This window comes from Loxodonta africana, chromosome 14 (assembly GCF_030014295.1).
Source record: "Loxodonta africana isolate mLoxAfr1 chromosome 14, mLoxAfr1.hap2, whole genome shotgun sequence".
NCBI lineage: Eukaryota > Metazoa > Chordata > Mammalia > Proboscidea > Elephantidae > Loxodonta > Loxodonta africana.
Genome location: NC_087355.1, coordinates 20280103 through 20300515, shown reverse-complemented (window position 1 = coordinate 20300515; position 20413 = coordinate 20280103). Strand labels below are relative to the sequence as shown.

At 39.5% G+C, this 20413-nt stretch overlaps 1 protein-coding gene across 3 annotated transcripts in view; it reads left to right on the top strand.

The window, feature by feature from the left end:
• The window catches only part of SLCO5A1 (solute carrier organic anion transporter family member 5A1), a 171310-nt gene that overhangs the window by 93350 nt on the left and 57547 nt on the right, over positions 1-20413 (top strand). For 2 of the 3 annotated variants that reach the window (XM_023545757.2, XM_064267788.1), the window contains exon 4: positions 5543-5707. The exons of the other annotated variant lie outside the window; for it this stretch is intronic. In XM_023545757.2, coding sequence (XP_023401525.2) covers positions 5543-5707 — 165 coding nt within the window. The remainder of the gene's footprint in view (positions 1-5542; positions 5708-20413) is intronic. 3 annotated transcript variants of the gene reach the window in all.

Genomic DNA, 20413 nt, shown 5'->3' with positions numbered 1-20413 from the left:
ATGTTCCAGGCATACTCTCACCTTCCCCAGGTGTCCATTCCCTCGATCCCTTCACATCATGACTCAGATGGCCCTTTTCAGTGAGATCTTCCCTGGCCACCCTACTGAAAAGTCTCAACCTCCTTTCCAAAGCTTCCTATCTAACTTTCTTTCCTTCTTTATTTTTCTCCATAGCACCCATCACTACCTAACATACTATGTGTTTTATCTGACTTACTGTCTTACTCCCCGATGAGAAAGTAAGCTCCATGAAGACGAAGTAAGCTCCATGAAGACAAAGGTTTTTGTTTCTTTGGTCCATTACTTCCCAGCTGTATTTCCATCAGCTAATGAGTACTCAATAAATATTTAATGAATGCATTTTTAAATCTATGAGATGGTCTATTGATATGGGAATGATGGCGAGGAAGGTCCCAGAATCATTTCAGGGTTTCAACCTCAGATAATGGGGAGAGGAACTAGTTGAGAGGGGTAGAAGGAATGAATTCTGAATCTGAGTTGTCTGAGAACCTTCAGAACCATTGCATGTGGCTCTTTGTTAGGTATGGAAACCCTGGTGGTGTAGTGGTTAAGTGCTATGGCTGCTAACCAAAAGGTTGGCAGTTCAAATCCACCAGGTGCTCCTTGGAAACTCTATGGGGCAGTTCTACCTTGTCCTATAGGGTTGCTGTGAGTCAGAAGTGACTCGATGGCAGTGGGTGTGGTTTTTGGGCATAGTATGGGATGTCTGTAGGATGGGACTATAGTATAGTCAACCCTTGACTCAGTGAAGCTGGACCACCAAAAGCCACATGCCTGGGCCAGTTATCTCAGCCCTCTTACATGTTTCCATTGCTGAATTGCACTTTCATTTTATGCTTGCAGCTTTTATTGAAAATTGTACTTGAATTTCCCATATTTGTCGTAGGAGCACTGCCCAGTGTTCTTTATATAAAGCGTCATGTAAGACATTTCTTTAGAATTGTGGTTCTTGAACCAGCTAGAGGGTTTGTTAAAATCCAGATTGTTGGGCCCCAGGGTCTCTGATTCAGTAGGTCTGGGGTGGGGCCCGAGAATTGGCCTTTTTAGCACGTTCCCAGGTGATACTGACCTGTTGGCTCAGGACTGTACTTGGAGAACCTTTGCTTTAGTACATAGTTAGGAAAAGCCTTGCTCTCGGTGAAGAAACTAGAGTATTGCTGTGTTTATGATAAGGAGGATTATATAATTTTTTGCCTTGGTGGCCAGGAAACTGAGTTGAATTTGAAGCCCAGGTGGTGTCTTAATGGCCATATTTAATCGTTTCTCCTAGTTTTGATGTTCTACTTTGTTTTTGTTAGTTCTGATTTTTTGTTTTTATTTGTTTTCCCTTTATCTTATTGTACGTATGTTTTCTTGTGGTAAATTAAACCTTTAGACTTGAACATAGAGCTTATGAGATAAAAGGCAAATGGTGACAGACCTGACAAAGAATTCCTAAAAAAGAAAACATTTTCTTTATACACAGTGCAAAATAATTGTGGGGTTACTCATCAGTGTACTGTATACTTAGATAGATACATAAAAATACTAATTGATGCCACATTTAAACAATTAAGATAGTATTATGGCCATGAAAGATGTATTTGGGGCCTCTACAGGTGCCACTTCAATCCACCAACCTGTAGGTAAGTGGCTCAGGGCTCAATTTTGAGACACCAAGCCCAGAGGTGACTGTAGCATGCAAGAGCCATATACTTCCTTCTGTTCCTTTCCAGACAAGCAGGGAATGCCCTGTGTTGGCATGTCCTGTAGGAGAAGAATTGGAATACTTTCATGGGGACTTGTGATTGGAGAACTCATAGGGTCATTAGTTTCAAAGAAGATGAGCAGGGAATGGAGGCATTTGGTCATGTGTTGGCCGCATTACATACAAAGAGCAACTTTAATTTCGCCTTTGTAGAAAGACCCAACTAATGAACCAGGTCCCATTATGTCCTGGGTAAGAAGCATCGAAAAGTTATATCTGTGCTATGCCCATGAACATGCACAACTTAAAGGCCATAAAAGAAGTTATTAATTAAAGTTTTCATTGCATGATGATGGTCTGTTTCCACCCACTTTTTGATGTGCCAGAGAGCTTAAAAATATACAAATAATAAGAATGAAGAGATTAGGAATACAGCAAAAATAAAATACTTGCTCTAAGTATTCGCAAAAGCAGGGAATTAGGGAATTTCATGGAGTGGTTAAAAGGACCACATATGTTACATCAAGAGCGTACTCTCACGTGGCCTCATTCAGCTACATCATTTCATATGATCATTACCCTATAACGTTCCTTCTGCCGTGCTTTACACCACTGTCCCTCTCCCCCTACCTTCCAGAGGCCTTTCCTGACCCTCGAGGAGGAGGGTTTGGATTCTACCTCTGTGTATAACCTTGTCTTATAACTTATAAATAAAAATCCCAACTTTTTGTGTAACAATGACCCTCCACTCTGGTTTTTTCCATTTTTACTCTTGGTTTCCTTGTGCCCGGTGTGAATCCTTGTTAAAAGCTGAAACAGTTTGACTTTAATCCATTTTAGCCACTTTTATCTGCTTGTTGAATCGACACTTCCCTCAAATTCCACTTTTGTATAAGAAATTGGCAGTATCTAAGAATTTTAGGAAAGGGCCAGAATGGCTCCCACATAACATTCTAATTATTGAAACAGATGGCTATCTTTCCTTCCTTTTTCTTTCACAAATGTCTTTACTGAGCACCTTCTACAGAACTGAGAACTCAGGGTACTAAAGTAAAAGTTACAAGGGGAGACAGAAATGAAAATAGACACAGTGTAATATGTTAAGTCTTAAAACTGAGGTATGTACATTCTAAGGAAGGACAAGGAAGAGGAGTAGGGGTTCCCAAATGAGCAGAAAGTCTGAGAAAACTTTCAGGGAGTGGTATGTTTGTTCCAGCCTTTTAAAAATGCAGGCTTTTTTTAGATTACAAAAGTAAGGTATATTCATATCCCTGATAGAAAATTTTAAAAGTACATAAAAATATAAGAAAATAAAACCATTTCCAATCCCATTTCCCAATATAAACACTTAATTTTTATAATGAAAGTATTTGTTTTATGTAAATTTAAATAGAAAAATAAATTGAGTATACTGCTGAACTTCAGATAAATGCTTTTTCACCAGAAGAGATACTATATTTGAAACTATATCCAAAAAAAAAAATTATGAAAAATATTAAGAGGGGTCAGTATGTTTTCTTGGTACTTAATGGTTAGAATTTATGCTGAGTATAAATGTAAGTTTCCAGGTAATAAAATTTAGTCTACTACTTCATAATATTAATGAAACAAACACTGCTCCTCATTCCACCCTCAGTTTAAATATTAAAAAAAAGTCAAAACAAAGTTGGAAACAATGTCTACTTTTAGAAGGGTGCTTTAGAAGAAAGTAACAGAAAAAAGATGACATGGAAACAACGTCAGCAGGCAAAAACAAACACACAGACAACACGTAGTAGGGAATAAATTTCTCTTGAAAAAATCAGAAAAATAATGGAAGGTTAAAAAATACGCTAAAGCTAATTAAAACCCACAGCCCACTGCCATGAAGTCAATTCCAACTCATGGTGACTCCATAAGACAGAGTAGAACTGCCCCACAGAGGGTTTCCAAGGCTGTAAATCTTTGCAGACGCAGACTGCCACATCTTTCTCCCACAGAGCAGCTGGTGGGTTTGAACCACCGACCTTTTGGTTACCAGCCAAGCACTTTAACCACTGTGCCAGCAGGGCACCTAAAGCTAATTAGCATATAGAAATTACTAGTCACAATTATGACCTTGAATCTTGAAGAAAACGTCCCTTTATGCTGTGGTTTGTCTAGTAATACCAGTTAACCCATTAAAGATGCTTAAAGAGGCAGTCTCTCAGTTATCTGAAAAATTCAGGCATACAAAATCCCTCTTTCTTAAATAGGCTGGATCAATGAAATATTGTCTATTTCCTCCTTTTCTTCCCGATAACGTTGTAATTTTGATGGGGCCTCTGGGAAGGAGCAAGTGATCTGCTAATGGCATTAATACCTCTTTCAAAAGCAACTTCCATTTTATATTACATTCTCTTGAATTTTGGTGCTTTGTGTTAAATTTTACTTTTATTTTGCGACTGCTTAAGGCATTTCCTGATTTTAGCATCAGCTTGACCTTATAACTGAATGTGTACTATTTCTTGCACTAAATTATAAAGAAATGGTAATCACTATCATTATTTCATCATCTCTCATCATGCTTTTTATGGCATCTTTGATTTTACAATGACACAGTTATAAATAACACCAAGAAATGCATCTAACATATATTCCTCTGCATTAAAATTAGGTATTTGGTTGCAAATTATGGATTTAACATGAATCCCTAGGTGGCACAAATGGTTTAGCACTTGGCTAATAACTGAAAGGTTGACAATTTGAACCCACCTAGAAGCACCTTCTTTCATGGTACCACTGGGTGAACTAGAACTGCCAACCTTCAGGTTAATAAATGAGTACAAACTGCGCTGCCTTGGGAGACAAAAAGACATTACAGCCAAATGAACATGTGCTCCTGGACTAGATTTTGGACCCATAAAGGGCATTACTGGGATAATCAGCAAACTTTGAGTGGGCCCCGTGGTGTGTATGTCCTGAATTTGATGACCGTACTATAGTCATGTAGGAGGACAGCCATCAAGATTAGGTTTTCCTAAATTTTTGCTATTACAAACAATGCTGTAATGAAAGCACTTACATGTTGAAGCATATCTGTGGCAAGTTTTGTGAAATAGACACCTAGACTCAAGGATGAAACTTTTTAACCTGAAGCTCAAATGCTCTTCATTCTCCCTTTCTTAAAGGCAGCCTGGCAGGTGCTGAGGTGGGCCCTACCTTGGTGACTCTCCTTCCACTTTAGACATCTCTTCTCTTTGCTCCCTAGCCCAGATTACCTGAGGAGTATCTGACCTGGCTGGCGTTGCCCCTTAGGCTAATAAAAGCCATGGCTATTTAATATTTCCTAGTGAGCTGAGAAAATCAGGTGCCCAACTTCGTGTACCACTTCCTCTGCTGTGGGCATCCTCAATGCTGGGCTGAGACATGTGAACTCAGAAGCACATTTTTCCCTAGAAAGTGGTAGTTGGGTAAAGTGGAAACTATAATGTAGGATGGTGCTACTGGGATTTTATGCATGTAGTAGACTTTGGGGGTTTAACAGAGAATAACATTGTTTTAATCAGTGAGAAAACGCGCTAATTGAAACAGCTTTTGAAGTACGAGATGTAGGGTATTGCTTCTAAAAACATTTGTGTGTAGGTGTATTCTTAGATACTTTGACTTCCTTATCCTAGTTGAAAAGTAAAACCCCAAATCTGTTGAATAAAGGGAATTGTTTCTAATCAGCCCTCAGATTTTTTTCTGTTTTTATTCTCTTATGGCAAAGATTGCTGAATGGCTATTGCCAGTTCATTTCAAAAACAATTCAGTTTTATTTTATTTTCCATCCATTGTTTATAACATTCATTTGTCATTTTTGTCATTTTGTAGACCTTCCAAGAGCAGCTGTCAGGATCTTAAGCAACATGACATTCCTTTTTGTGAGTTTGTCATACACAGCTGAGAGTGCCATTGTAACTGCTTTCATTACCTTCATTCCCAAGTTCATCGAGTCACAGTTTGGTATCCCCGCTTCCAATGCCAGCATCTACACTGGTAAGGCGCTGCCGTAGAGTTACTTGAAAACATGGTCATTTTGACCACTCAGTTGAAATGGTAATGAGTGAAGAGAACATTAAATCGAACATCAACGTGTTGAATAAGTTCGTTAGCAGTTACCTTTCTGCCACGATTTTAGGAGGACGAAGTCCTTAAATGTTTTCACTTCGATTTGTGTTGTTACCATTGATTTTCACCAACTGTGTTTTGGAAATGGAAAACTTCGCATGTTTATGGTTTTTTGTTTTAAAAAAAGAAATAGATAATGACATTCCAATTTAAATCTGAATAGATCTTTTCATGGGTTGGCATTAAATGGTTTTGAAGAGTTAAAAAAAAAAAAAAAAAGATGCTCTGACATACAGATCAGTCCATGGTAGAAGGATTTCCCCTTGATAAATGTACACAGATTTTAATGGAATCAGTGGAGATACTTGAAGTTAGAAAGCAACTTTATCACTTTTGTTCTCAAATATGTTTTTTCTGTCTGATGTTTAGGTGTGCTTGATATGTGTAGCCATAGGACTTGTAGTACCCAAATCTTTTCATAGGAAATTGGCCCCACAAACGCAGGAGCATTATTATTTATTGGGGGAATTTTCAGTGTTTTATGTGATATAATATTCTAGATAATTTCTCAGTGGTTTCAAACGTGGTTGAATGATGGTACCTTCCTAAAGACCCCATTTATTAATAAAGTATTTTTAAATATTGAAGTGGAGAATTATAACTTTTCAGATGACTAAGGTTCCCACCTCCTCCTCCAATTCCACATTCAAATCCACAAAGCTTGAATTATCTGACAGTTAATGGGCACCGTGACATCATTTGTGGAAAGAGGAGTTGACGTGAAATATTTGGGTAATATTTCATTTTCACGTAAAAAAGACACACAAGTGGGTTGTAGGTCAATGATAGCAAATATTTTTATAAAAGAAGGTACTGCTATGGGACATTGTAAATGCATTAAAAAATGCTTTTCTCTCTCTTGATTTCAAAAATATATGTTTTCTTTATATTATGGTAAAGACCAGATTATTTTACAGTCTGGTTGTCTAATTTAACTCTTACATTAACACTTTGTCGAGCAGAGATTCTAGGACTGGGAAAACAAGGATTGTCTTGTGACTAGATTTGATGCCACACAACTGTTATTAAATATTTCATGTCTCAAGCATTTCCCAAACTGTGTTTCAGTATTAAATGGTATTATTGGAAATAAAGCTCATAGTCAAATAAATTTGGGACTTGCTGAGTATTAAAGGGTTCTTTACTGCAAGACTTTTCTAACCTTTTAGTGTGACAATGTGCATTGTGAAACTCCGAGAAGAAGATTAAAAATATAGTCTTTGCCAAACTTGTTAGGCCACAAAGCCTGATTTTTTTTTTTTTTTTTTTGGTGTCTTTCTCGTGAACAGGAAACCCTGTTAGTCCATCCTTTGTGACCTTGTTCCAGCCAAACTAGGAGCAAATCTGTTTAGATCATCCCGTTTCCCTCCAGTGAGCCATTTTGACTCTCGGGGCTACTGTGACCCCCAGTACAGTGTTTACCTGCCGAGGAGTTGAATGCATAGTGAATGCATGTTGACAAAAACCGTCTCTTAATAACTTGTAGAGGCTGAGGCTAGATGAATGACTCCTTTGGAAAAAGTGCAGTAAAGGCTTGAGCTGGACCTGGGGTGTTTGGCTCCCGATGTCCACAGTCGTGTGGTCACAGCAGTAGTCAACAAGTGTGGCCCACTTGGCAGCGGGGGCAGGGGTGCAGGATTGAATAAGGCTAACTCACAGAGTTGATTCATCTCATGTTCCAACATCAGAATAAAGAAGCAAAGTTCCAAAGTGCCAATTCCTTTCTAGTTTGGTCATCGGCAATTTTTTTTTTTTTTAAGATCATTGCCAATATAATTTAGACAGTGTTTGATAGTCGACTATGTTCTGGTAAAAGACATTCTGTTCCCAGCTCATATTCTTTCCCCTTCCTTTGCAGTCAGATAAAAAATAAAAATAGTCAAGAGATATTCAGGTTGATTAAGAGTAGAGGGTGGCCATCCCAGCTGTCTTTTTATAGTAAGAAGATTAAAGAGGGATGATAATTCCTTTTAAAACTCCCTTTGGCTATGTGAGTTTTTTTCAATTTATGTAATCTTTCTTACTTGCTGAGCAGAGTTTTTATTTTCTCAAAAAAATCAAAAACAGAAAACAAAGAAAACCCAGTTGCCAGGAACCCCACGTGTGTCAGAGTAGAACTGTGCTCCGCAGGGTTTTCAATGGCTGATTTTTTTGGAAGTAGATCACCAGGCCCTTTTTCTGGGTGAATATGAACCTCCAACCTTTTGGTTAACAGCCGATTACAGTAACCGTTTGTACCACCCCTGAACTCCTTTATTGTTCTAAGAATTTATTTATTTGAGATATTTTGTTTTCTGGTGCCCTTTTTAGGCATGTAGAATGAAATGGAGAATTTAAGACATTTATCTGAAAAAGAATTTTTAAAATAGCTTTAATTTTTCTTTTGACAAAGTTTTCAAGTGAAGGTTCTTTTTTTAAATTTTTAAAAAATTATTTGGATAAATAACTTGACCCTCCTCTGTAGCAATTTGCTTGTGTTGCGTAAGGTGGTAGAGGTGACGCTCCAGGTACTTATCAAAAGACAGGCCTCAGCTCACGCGCTCACCGTTGAACACCAGTTCTGTGCAAGGCATTTCACGGGCAGTTTCTGCGTGTGGGCGGGGAGAGACTCAAACCAGAACCTCAGTTGCTTACAGATCAAAGAAGAGAAAGAAAACTTATGAAATAAAGGTGGAAAAGCTGTGTAAATAAATTAGTAGAAGATTTGAGTTGTGCAGATTATTTCAGCTGGCGGAGTAGGGTGTTTGAGTTTTATGGAGGAAATGGCTTTAACCAGACTTCTAAGGAAAAGTAGAATCTGCCCATTAGGAGTTTGGAGGAAAGATGTTATTCCCTGTGGAGGACCAGCTTGAGCAAAGGCAAAGGAGCAGGAAGGGATGAGGCTTACAAAAAAAAAAAAAAAAACAAAAAACCTAGTGCCATGGAATTGATTCCGACTCATAGCAACCCTACGGGACAGAGTAGAACTGCCCCACAGAGTTTCCAAGGAGTGGCAGGTGGATTTGAACTGCCAGCCCTTTGGTTAGCAGCCGTAGCACTTAACCATTACACCACCAGGGTTTCCATGGATGAGGCTTATTCTGGCTGAAATAGCAGGTCATTCTCTTGGACGGAAATATAAAGGGCCTGAGGCAAGCACTGGATTTGGTAGACAAGCAGGAAGGTGGGGTTGATGCTTTCTGGTGCTGAGGGTGGATGGAGAAGCTGCAGCACCACGTGGCTCACACTGTAATCACAGTCAGAGGGGACTTGGGCCTCAGGATAGGTGATGACTTCAGCATTGTGATGCAGTGTCATTCCAACACCTTAGCCTGCCCCTCTTCAGTCCTCTGGTGTACCTGTCTGCACAGCAGTGGCACACCCCTGTATTCACTTTACATTCTTCCTGTCTGTGGTCTTTCTGCTCACCCTTCTGGGATCATATTTATTGCTTGAAATAAAATATTATGGAGCTAATATTTTGCAAAGCCTGAAGTGATGGAAGGAGCTTTGAAGGAGGAGTTAGGCAGCATGACCTTGAGTCCTGGCGCTGCCATTTACTAGCTATGTACGTGACTTTGAGCAAGTTGCTTAGCTCCCTAAGCTTCAGGTAGAACTCATTATCTGTAAAACGAGGGCAATATCTCCTCTGTCTATGTGTCAGTGTTCTGTGAAGATCAAATGAAGCAGTGAATAGTGATTTATTCAGAAGATTACTAACTTCAGATGGGCACAACAGAATAAAATGTAAAATATAACATAATCACATATCATAGGAAGAATTATGATGATGATGATAACACCTTTTATTTGAAATCATGCTGTTTCAACAGGGCTGGAAATGGATCCTCTGTAATAACATTAATGATGATAATAATTATAATAATAAGACGACTACTGATATTTATTGTGTACTAAGCATAAGATGAAAACCCTGGTTAAGTGCCACAGCTGCTAACCAAAAGGCTAGCAGTTCGACTGCACCAGGAGCGCTCCTTGCAAAGTCAACGGGACAGCTCTACTCTGTCCTATAGGGTCATTATGAGTCGGAATCGACTCCACAGCAATGGCTTTTTTTTTTTTTTTTTAAGTACAGGACACCAAACATTTTTATACACACAGAACCCATGAAGTGGTGTAAAAAAAAAAAAAATTTTTTTTTAATTATGCCCATTTTACAGATGAGGAAATAAAGACCTAGAGAGATTTAACTAACTTGCTAAAGAAATACAGATAGTAAATGGTAGACCCAGAATGTTAGAGTCTTATAGTCCTTGGAGTATCTAAATATCAGTATGTGATTTTTATTGAAATATCATAGTAGTTATAAGCTACTGTCATCATTTCCATTCAGTTTGTTAAAGTTTCCATAGAAGCAATATTCTGACTGTTTTAAGACTCTGCTTCCTACCGCCCTACAGTAGCCGTTGCAGTTAAGACATGGTTAAGAGCGTTAGTTTTCAGCGCAGGTTGGTCTTTCAGCAACACCTTTGCTTGCCTGGGATCCTATCCTTAGGTGTGCAGAACTATAAAAAAGTAGACACTAGTTTGCCTTTACAGGAGCCCTGGTGGCACAGTGGTTAAGCGCTATGGCTGCTAACCAAAAGGTTGGCAGTTCGAATCCGCCAGCCCAAGTCGCAAGCCCTCTGCTGCAGTTCTACTCTGTCCTGTAGGTTCGCTGTGAGTCAGAATTGACTCGATGGCAAGGGTTTTGGTTTTTTTTCTTTATAAGGGAAGTAGCCTTGGAAAATTCTATTTAGGTTTTTTACAGTAGAATAATCAAGACAGTTATTTCTCTGGTAAGGAGATTAGGTAGGTGTGTGAATTAAAAAAAACAAAAACATGGAATTGTATTGGTATTTAATTAACCAAATATTTGCCATCTGTCTTCAGCCACTGAATTAATATTGGAGCCTTTGGGAATTATTGTATCTTTGTGTATTTAAAAGTTTTTGTTACATATATTATTGTGATTAAGTTTTCACTAATTTTTTTCTTTTCTTTTCCTGCAACCATCATAACTATTTATTTCCAGGTCATTTCTACCACCCCAAACAGAAGAGAATTATTGCACAAAAAAAAAAAAAAATTTTTTTTTTTTTTTTGATGCAAGAGAGACATGAACAGGCTTTGATTTGTCTCATTTGTCTGAGAGTGTTAACAGCAGTTATATATTAGTTCTTTAATTTTAGAAGAATACTTTTTAAAAATCCATGTTTGTACTAATTTTATAAATGTACATGTAGATTTTCTTTATACCTTACAATTAAAATTTCAAGTACAAATTGAGTACATTAGGCATGGATGTCCTTTCGTATCACTGGCCATTTCCAAGGTCAGATGATCCCATTGGCCTCTGGAGACAACATGTGCTGACACCACACGCAGACATGGTGTGCTCTCAAAGAGGAGAGGGAGGAACATGCAAACTGGCATTCTGTAGCAACTGCTAGTCTTCTCGCTTATATAATTTTAAGCAATCTTGAGATGAAAAAAGGCTATTAGGACTTAAAAAATGATGAAACAGGCTCTTTGTCTTTTGGGTAGAGAGTTATCACACACAATTGCATTTGTTTTTCATCAATGCTGATTAAAACTAGAAAGTTAGAGTGGACAATAAGTCAGGACACTCAGATTCTCTTTATTTTTACATTAATCAATTAATTAAAGAAATATTTCAATATCTACCATGTGGCAGTTCTTAGCCAGTTTACTAATGATAGACGTTAAACAGGGTTCGATTGCTAAAGAAGACTCACAGGACCCAAAATGACAATGCTTATACATCAACGTTTATTGCAGGAAGGGGATGTTATATATCAACAGTCTTAAAGTGAGGATATTCATCACAGGCTGACTCACAAAGGGGTCTGGAGAGGCCAGGTGGGATTTCAACTGTGTGTGGTAGGATCCACTTTGTTTCTTGGATCAGGCACCTCTGATCTGTGCATTGGAATACTCAGGAACACGGGGGCCCAAACTGGAGCCTCAGCTGTGGTTTTTAATAGTTTCAAAATATTTTTTCTATTTTGTTGGTCACACAGGTTCCTGCTAACCAGCCTCAGCAGCAGAGCTCACCAGGGGTCTTAGTGAGGCAAATCGTTATGCTCACTTTTATCAATAAACAATGCTGACAAGCTGGTATAGTCTACCCTGAACCTCCTTGGACCCTTGATTACGAAGCAACCCTATTAATCAGTATGCTTTATTAATCAGTATGCTGTGTGCCTTGCCCAGGGGTCAGTGCCATGCAGGTACACTTTCTTAATTCAGCAGCACAGCTCAGGCTAGTTCCAGGCCTGCTGAGATGACCCCTCGGAGCTGCCTCCAGGGCTATAGTGGTATAAGGTGGACAGTGCCTTTGCCTTCATCCCACTATTTCCCTGACTCACTGTGTGGCTTTAAATGTATCAGTTTTTCTCTCTAGGTGTCAATTATCTACTCTAGAAAACAGTAACTTTGACTGAAATGAGCTCCATGATTTTTTTTCCTGGTGTAACATCTTTTTTTTTTAACATCTTAGATTAAATAATTTTCCAAAGTACCAAATCAACATTTATTCTCATGTTCCCCATACCATATATTATTTTCTTACAAGGGGACCAGCTGATAACGGATTCATCACTGTGGTATTTTTAGTAATGTTGCTGGCCATGACCAACATCATCTGTTTTTCTTGGCTGTGGGCTGCCTGATGCAGTGTACAGACCTCTCTTTGAATCCCAGGTCTGTCACTTAACTAGATGTATGCTTTCAGCCAAGCCACTAACTGCTCGGACACTCAGTTTCTCATACGTAAAATGTGAGTGATCGGGTGACTGCAGAAAATTAAATGAGGTAATTATATCTGAAAGCATATGGTATAAAAATTAGTTTTCTCCTTTTCTGTATGAGACCATGTTAAATTTAAATGTCCATTACTAAGTCTTGCTAGGTTTTCTGTTTTAAGTTGGTCTTAAAACCAACTTTGTACCAGTCTAATTCAGAGTTGTAATTGCAAGGCATTTTGTCAAACCCCACCTGTTAAGAAAAGTAATATATGCAAATGAAATTGTCAGAAGGGACAACTTCAGTTCTGGTCATAAGAGTAGTGTGGCGGAAGCCTTCTTGGGCAGGCGACAGCTAGAGGTGTGGGGAAGGAATGGTCACGTTCCCACTGGTGCTGTGAGTCTCTCTTTGAATTTCTCTAAATCAACTCCCCAAATGACCAACTTTCTTTTTGGCTTATTCCCCACATAATCATTACTTCTTGTATGATTCTTTCTCTTTATTTACCAGTTTTCGGAATAAAAATTTATATCCTAGCAAATTCCAATATGGACGAATGTATTTTAAAAACTATTATTATGAGCTCATGACTTCTTATGTGTTTGCTGTGTTTTAATCTATTGCAGTCATTATTCTTTTTGATGCAACCAATTGTCCAATCTTTGACCAGCGGGACCCCCTTCAAGTTAGCACTTACAGGCATACACCACTTTTTGAAAAGTTCTCTTTATGTCACTTTGCTTTTATGAAAGAACTATATTAGTACCTGTTTTTGCTAACTGAAGGAAATCTGAAGAGGATCTTCACTTTTATGGAAAAAAGGCAAAAAGCAGAAATAGCGTTCGGCGTTTGTTTTGCAGCAAGCCGTTAAAGAGGCAGCACTCATCCCTAGCGGCAATAGTGGCTTCACCAAGCTACTTCCCTGGAATCTACTACACTCAGCATCTCAGCATCAAGCTGCCGTAGCTTTGAACTGTGTCTGTGAGCATCTGTGCTTTTTCTGTATTTATTTTTTGCACCTGTTAGCAAGATGTGTCCTAAGCTATCAGAACGCCTAAGAGAGCTTGTAAAGGTGTTACACTTAGTGTAAAACTGTACCTAATTAAGCATTTTGATCATGGTAGACTATTTTTGGGGTCTAAGAACACTCAAAAAAATTCTCAAATAAATTAGTAGTAATTGCTTCTTCACTTTACGGCATTTCGGCTTACGAAAAGTTTCATATGAACATTGTATTTTCAGAAGTCGGGGAAAACCCACATATCCTTTGACTACTTTAGTAGCCTTTGTGCTTTCTGGCCTGAAAAAAGGTGACAGGCTAATAGTATAATTTCCTGCATCAGTAATATTTCTCCAAGGAGCCCTGATTCTATATAAGGAAAATGGTTTTTGGAGACCACTATCTGGACACTGGAGCCCTAGTGGCACAGTGGTTAAACATTTGGCTGCTAACCAAAAGGTCAGCAGTTCAAATCCACCAGGCTTTCCTTGAAAACTCTGTGGGGAAGTTCTCTTCTGTCCTATAAGGTCACCATGAGTTAGAATTGACTCGATGGCAACAGATATCTGGACACTGTGTCATTCAATATTTTCCAGTTAGAATCCTTCGGTATTGCAATTTGAGGCTTAGATTTTTTCTTCAGTTCTTTCAGCTTCAGAAGTGCTGAGCATGTTCTTCCTTTTGGTTTTCTAACTCCAGGCCTTTGCACATTTCATTATAATACTTTATCTTCTCGAGCTGCACTTTGAAATCTCTTGTTCAGCTCTTTTACTTTATCATTTCTTCCATTGGCTTGTGGTATTCTACATTCAAGAGTAAGTTTCAGAGTGTCTTCTGACATCCATTTTGGTCTTGTCTCTCTTTCCTGTCTTTTTAATGACCTATTGCTTTCTTCATGTATGATGTCCTTGATGTCATCCCACAACTTGTCTAGTCTTCGGTCATTAGCGTTCAATGGTCAAATCTGTTCTTGAGATAGTTTCTAAATTCAGGTGGGATGTACTCAAGGTAGTACTTTGGCTCTCATGGACTTGTTCTAATTTTCTTCAGTTTCAACTTGAATTTGCATATGAGCAATTGATGGTCTGTTCCACAGTTGGCCCCTGGCCTTGTTCTGACTGATGATATTGAGCTTTTCCATCGTCTCTCTCCACAGATGCAGTCAATTTGATTCCTATGTATTCCACCTGGAGAGGTCCACACATACAGTTGCCATTTATGTTATTGAAAAAGGGTATATGCGACCTTCTGTTAGCCCAGACAGGAACCATTCCCAAAGCCAACTCTTCAGACAGGGATTGGACTGGACCGCGGGATAGAAAAAGATGCTAGTGAAGAATGAGCTTCTTGGATCAAGTAGACACTTGAGACTGTGTTGGCATCTCCTATCTGGAGCGGAGATGAGAGGGCAGAGGGGGTCAGAAGCTGGTGAAAAGAGAGATTGGAGGGAAGAAGTAGGCTGTCTCATTAGGGGGAGAGCAGTTAGGAGTATATAGCAAGGTGTATACAAATTTTTGTATGAGAGACTGACTTGATTTGTAAACTTTCACTTAAAGCACAAAAATTAAAAAAAAAGAAGTATTTGCAATAAAGAAGTCGTTGGTCTTGCAAAATTCTGTCGTGAGATCTCTGGCGTCATTTTTATCACCAAGGCCATATTTTCCAACTACCAATCCTTCTTCTTTGTTTCCAACTTTGCATTCCAATCATGAGTAATTATCAATGCATCTTGATTGTATGTTTGATCAATTTCAGGCTGTGGAAGTTGGTGAAAATCTTCAAGTTCCTTATCTTTGGCCTTAGTGGTTGGTGCATAAATTTGAATAGTAGTCGTATTAACTGGTATTCCTTGTAGGCATATGGCTATTTTCCTTATCACTGACAGTGTTGTACTTCAAGATAGATCTTGAAATGTTCTTTTCGACAATGAATGCAATACCATTCCTCTTCAATTTGTCATTCCTAGCACAATAGACCATATGATTGATTATTCAAAATGCCCAATATCAGTCCTTTTCAGCTCACTGATGCCTAGGATAATGATCTTTATGAGAAGTTGTAATTTTCCTAGATTTATACTTTTTATGTTCCACATTCAAATTATTAATGGATGTTTGCAGCTGTTTCTTCTCATTTTAAGTCATGCCACCTCAGCAAATGAAGGTCCTGAAGGCTTTTACTCCATGCATGTCATTAAAGTCAACTCTACTTTGAGGTGGCAGCTTTTCCCCAGTTGTATTTTGAGGGCCTTCCAACCTGAGGGGCTCATCGTCTGACATTATACCAGACAATGTTCCGCTGCTATTCATAAGGTTTTCACTAGCCAATTTTTTCAGAAGTAGACCGCCAGGTCGTTCTTCTCAGTCTGTCTTAGTCTGGAAGCTCCACTGAAGCCTGTCCACCATGGGTGATCCTGTTGGTATTTGAAATACTGGTGGCATAGCTTCTAGCATCACAGCAACACACAAGCCACCACAGTATGACAAGCTGACAATTGCAGGAGGAATCAAAAGAAGATGGAAGGAATGCACAGAGTCAGTCCTGGATAGTGCAAGACACTGTTGTACACGGGGTTGCTGTGACTTGGAACAGACTGAACGGCACCTAAGAACAACAACAACATCTGGACATTAACAATCAGTTTGCTGTCAAGTCAGCTCTGATTCATGGTGACCCCACGTGTGTCACAGTAGAACTGTGCTCCATAAGGTTTTCAATGGCTGATTTTTGGGAAATAGATCGCCAGGTCTTTCTCCCAAGGAGACTCTGTGTGGACTTGAACCTCCAACCTTTGGGTTAGCAGCCAAGTACACTGACTGTTTGCACCACCCAGGGACTCCTTACCTGGATACAGCCAGTAAAACCAGCTATCATCCAGTCCATGCCGACTCCTGCAACCCCATGTGTGCAGAGTACAACTGCTTTATAGTTTTTAAGGCTGTGAACTTTTGGAAGGAGATCAGCAGGCCTTTCTTCTCAGAGTTGGCAGTGTTTCTAGGCCTTTTTCTGATAAAGAGAGAAAAGAAAATCATAAGTTCATACTGATATTTCCACTTAAAATGTTAGCGTTATGGGCAATTTCACTTCTCTGATATTACATTGTATCTCTTTAATGTTAAAAATCTGGACTCCTAATGACTTTATCATAATTATTTTTCTTTAGCTCATTGTGTATATATATGTGTGTGTGTAAAATTGTTTCAAAGTATCAGTATTATTACTTACTGTAAAATACTAAATGCGGTTTTAGACTTCTTGGGTTTTTTTTTGGTCCTTACGTGATCTCTTACTAGGAATTTACAGAATAGTGTGTCTTAGAGCTATTTGAAATAGTTATTGTCTGTTTGATTTTACCAGCAACCTGAACTACTGTGAGACTTGTTTTAGTTTTTTTTTTTTCAGTTATTAGGGATTATTTCGTTTTTTAATTTTTAAGTTAAAGTTGCTTTTTAAATTGTGCAAAACACTTATATGATTTGAAAATCAAAACCTTAAAACAAAGTACATTCAAAGAGGCCTCCCTTCTATCCCTGTTTCCTCCAGTTCTCTCCTGCCTGTACGGGTGGCCATTTTTATTAGTGTATTATGTATGTTATATATATAATATACAGATCTGTCTTAGTTATCTATTGCTGCTCCAGCAGAAATACCACAAGTGGATGGCTTCAACAAACAAAAATTTATCCTGTCACAGTCTAGTAGGCTAGAAGTCCAAATTCAGGGCGCCAACTCCAGGGGGAAGCTTCTTCTCTCTGTTGGCTCTGGGGGAAGGTCCTTGTCATCAGTCTTCCCCTGTCGAGGAACTTTTCAGTGCAGAGATTCCGGGGTCCAAAGGACGTTCTATTCTCCTGACCCTTGTTTCTTGGTAGTACAAGGTCCCCAATTCTCTTCTCTCTCTTCTTTCCTTTTATCTCTTGTAAGATAAAAGGTGATGCAGGCCACACCCCAGGGAAACTCTCTGCATTGGATCAGGGATGTGAACTGAGTAAGGGTGTTACATCCCACCCTAATCCTCTTTAACATAATCTAATCTTGCCTCATTAACCACAGGCAGAGATTAGGATTTACAACACATAGGAAAATTACATTAATCACAAAATGGATGACAACCACACAATACTGGTAATCGTGACCTAACCAAGTTGACACATATTTTGAGGAGACACAATTCAATCCATAACAGCATCCATACTTCATATTCATACTTCTCACCTTTCTTACCTAAAATTTGGCATACTGTATACTCTATTCTGCAGTATACAGAGCTCTTGCTCATTTCTTTTTTTTTTTTTATAACTTTTATTAAGCTTCAGGTGAACGTTTACAAATCCAATCAGTCTGTCACATATAAGTTTACATACATCTCACTCCCTACTCCCACTTGCTCTCCCCCTCTTGAGTCAGCCCTTTTAGTCTCTCCTTTCTTGACAATTTTGCCGGCTTCCCTCTCTCTCTATCCTCCCACCCCTCTCCAGACAAGAGTTGCCAACACAATCTCAAGTGTCCACCTGATATCATTAGCTCACTCTTCATCAGCGTCTCTCTCCCACCTGCTGACCAGTCCCTTCCATGTCTGATGAGTTGTCTTCGGGGATGGTTCCTGTCCTGTGCCAACAGAAGGTCTGGGGAGCATGGCCACCGGGATTCCTCTAGTCTCAGTCAGACCATTAAGTTTGGTCTTTTTATGAGAATTTAGGGTCTGTATCCCACTGATCTCCTGCTCCCTCAGGGGTCCTCTGCTGTGCTCCCTGTCAGGGCAGTCATCAGTTGTGGCCGGGCACCAACTAGTTCTTCTGGTCTCAGGATGATGTAGGTCTCTGGTTCATGTGGCCCTTTCTGTCTCTTGGGCTCTTAGTTGTTGTGTGGCCTTGGTGTTCTTCATTTTCCTTTGCTCCAGGTGGGTTGAGACCAATTGATGCATCTTAGATGGCCGCTTGTTAGCATTTAAGACCCCAGACGCCACATTTCAAAGTGGGATGCAGAATGTTTTCATAATAGAATTATTTTGCCAATTGACTTAGAAGTCCCCGCAAACCATGTTCCCCAGACCCCCGCGCTTGCTCCGCTGACCTTTGAAGCATTCATTTTATCCCAGAAACTTCTTTGCTTTTGGTCCAGGCTCATTTCTTTTTATAGTCACACAGTTCTGTATTGTATGGAAGTATCCTAGTCTATTCAAATAGTCCGCCATTGATGAGCACTGGGTTGTTTCCATTCTTTTGCTGTACCGATGTGTCTAAGTCATTTTGTACCAAATAACCAATTTGTCTAATGTATTTGTTTCTTTTGATTAGTTTATTTGACCAGTTTTTGGTTGTCTTTATTCTGGCAGAGAAGCTGATTCTAGAGTGGGGAGGGAGACTAAGAGGTTGTGAATGTATTTGTCGTATAATATAACGCAGTCTGCACCACGCCCCTCTGCCCAATGTTTAGCGCTTACGCTGAGGTTGTTCTAAAGATCAAAAGACATAATTTATGAGAAAGCACTTTGAAAAGCCTTCATAGCCTTTGGGACTGCAAATCAAATTGGGGTCTTGCCTTCAACATGGGCCTGTGCCGTGATGGTAAGAACAGTGACCGTTCCTGGGCCGCACTCTGGGCCAGCACTGTGTTTGCGAGGGGCTTCCTTCGCATCCTCTGCAGGCTTCACACCTATCCTGCAGTTTCGGTGCTACTGGCTCCAGTATAGAGTTGGTGAAACTGAAGCTTCTAGAACCGCTTTTGCAGGCCATACAACTAACAAGCTATATATAACCAAAAACCAAACCCAGTGCCATCGAGTCGATTCCGACTCACAGCGACCCTATAGGGCAGAGTAGAACTGCCCCATAGAGTTTCCAGGGAGCGCCTGGCAGATTTGAACTGCCAACCTTTTGGTTAGCAGCCGTAGCACTTAACCACTATGCCACCATGGTTTCCAATCTATATATAGGTCCATATTGTATCAATTGAGCTGGCCCTCAGAGAAGCGTCTTACATTTTAGTAGTTTCATTATGCTAATTCTCTCTCCTCCAACTTCTTGTGTATTGGGTATAATACATACAGCATTGTACTTAAAAGGATGAGTTTAGAGACAGACAGAGCTTGTCTCTTTATACACCCATCCATCCACCCATGCACAAGTATTTCTAAAGCTTCTGTTATGGGCCTGGTACTGCACAAGCTGCTGATGGAGCAATGATGAGAACACAAAGAGGGGTCCCATGCTCAAGGACCTTAAGGCTGGTGACTCTAGTAGGCGGACTGTGACCCCGGACAAGTTCATTAACTTCAGCGAGCCTCCGAGGTTCTGAGGATTAAATGAGGTATTATATACGGAGTACTTAGCATAGTGCCTGGAAGTTGCTACTAGTAATGGCTGAAATACCCACTTTATGAGATTTTCTGTAGGAAAAGTCATCTAAGGCTGAACAGTGAAGCTAGGACTTAGGACATGTACAAAACAGTTGCAGGAAAGATTACCTGGAGGAAATGAATTTTAAGAGTAAGAAGAGAGAAAAAGCATGTCTAATCACTCAAACCTGTTGCTGTTTGAGTTGATTCAGACTTATAGTGACCCTATAGGATAGAGTAGAACTGCCCCATCAAATTTTCAATGCTGTAATCTTTATGGGATCAGACTGCCACGTCCTTGGAGTGGCTGGTGGGTTTGAGCTGCTACCCTTTCCGTTAGCACTGGAGTACTTATCCACTGCACCACCAGGGCTCACCAGGGATCCTAATAGAAGGTGGAAAAATGAAAAAGAGGCAATAGACTTAATAAATGAAGTGAAAGGCCAAGGGATTATTAGCTCTTTTGAATTGAAGGAGGACTGGAAATGTAATA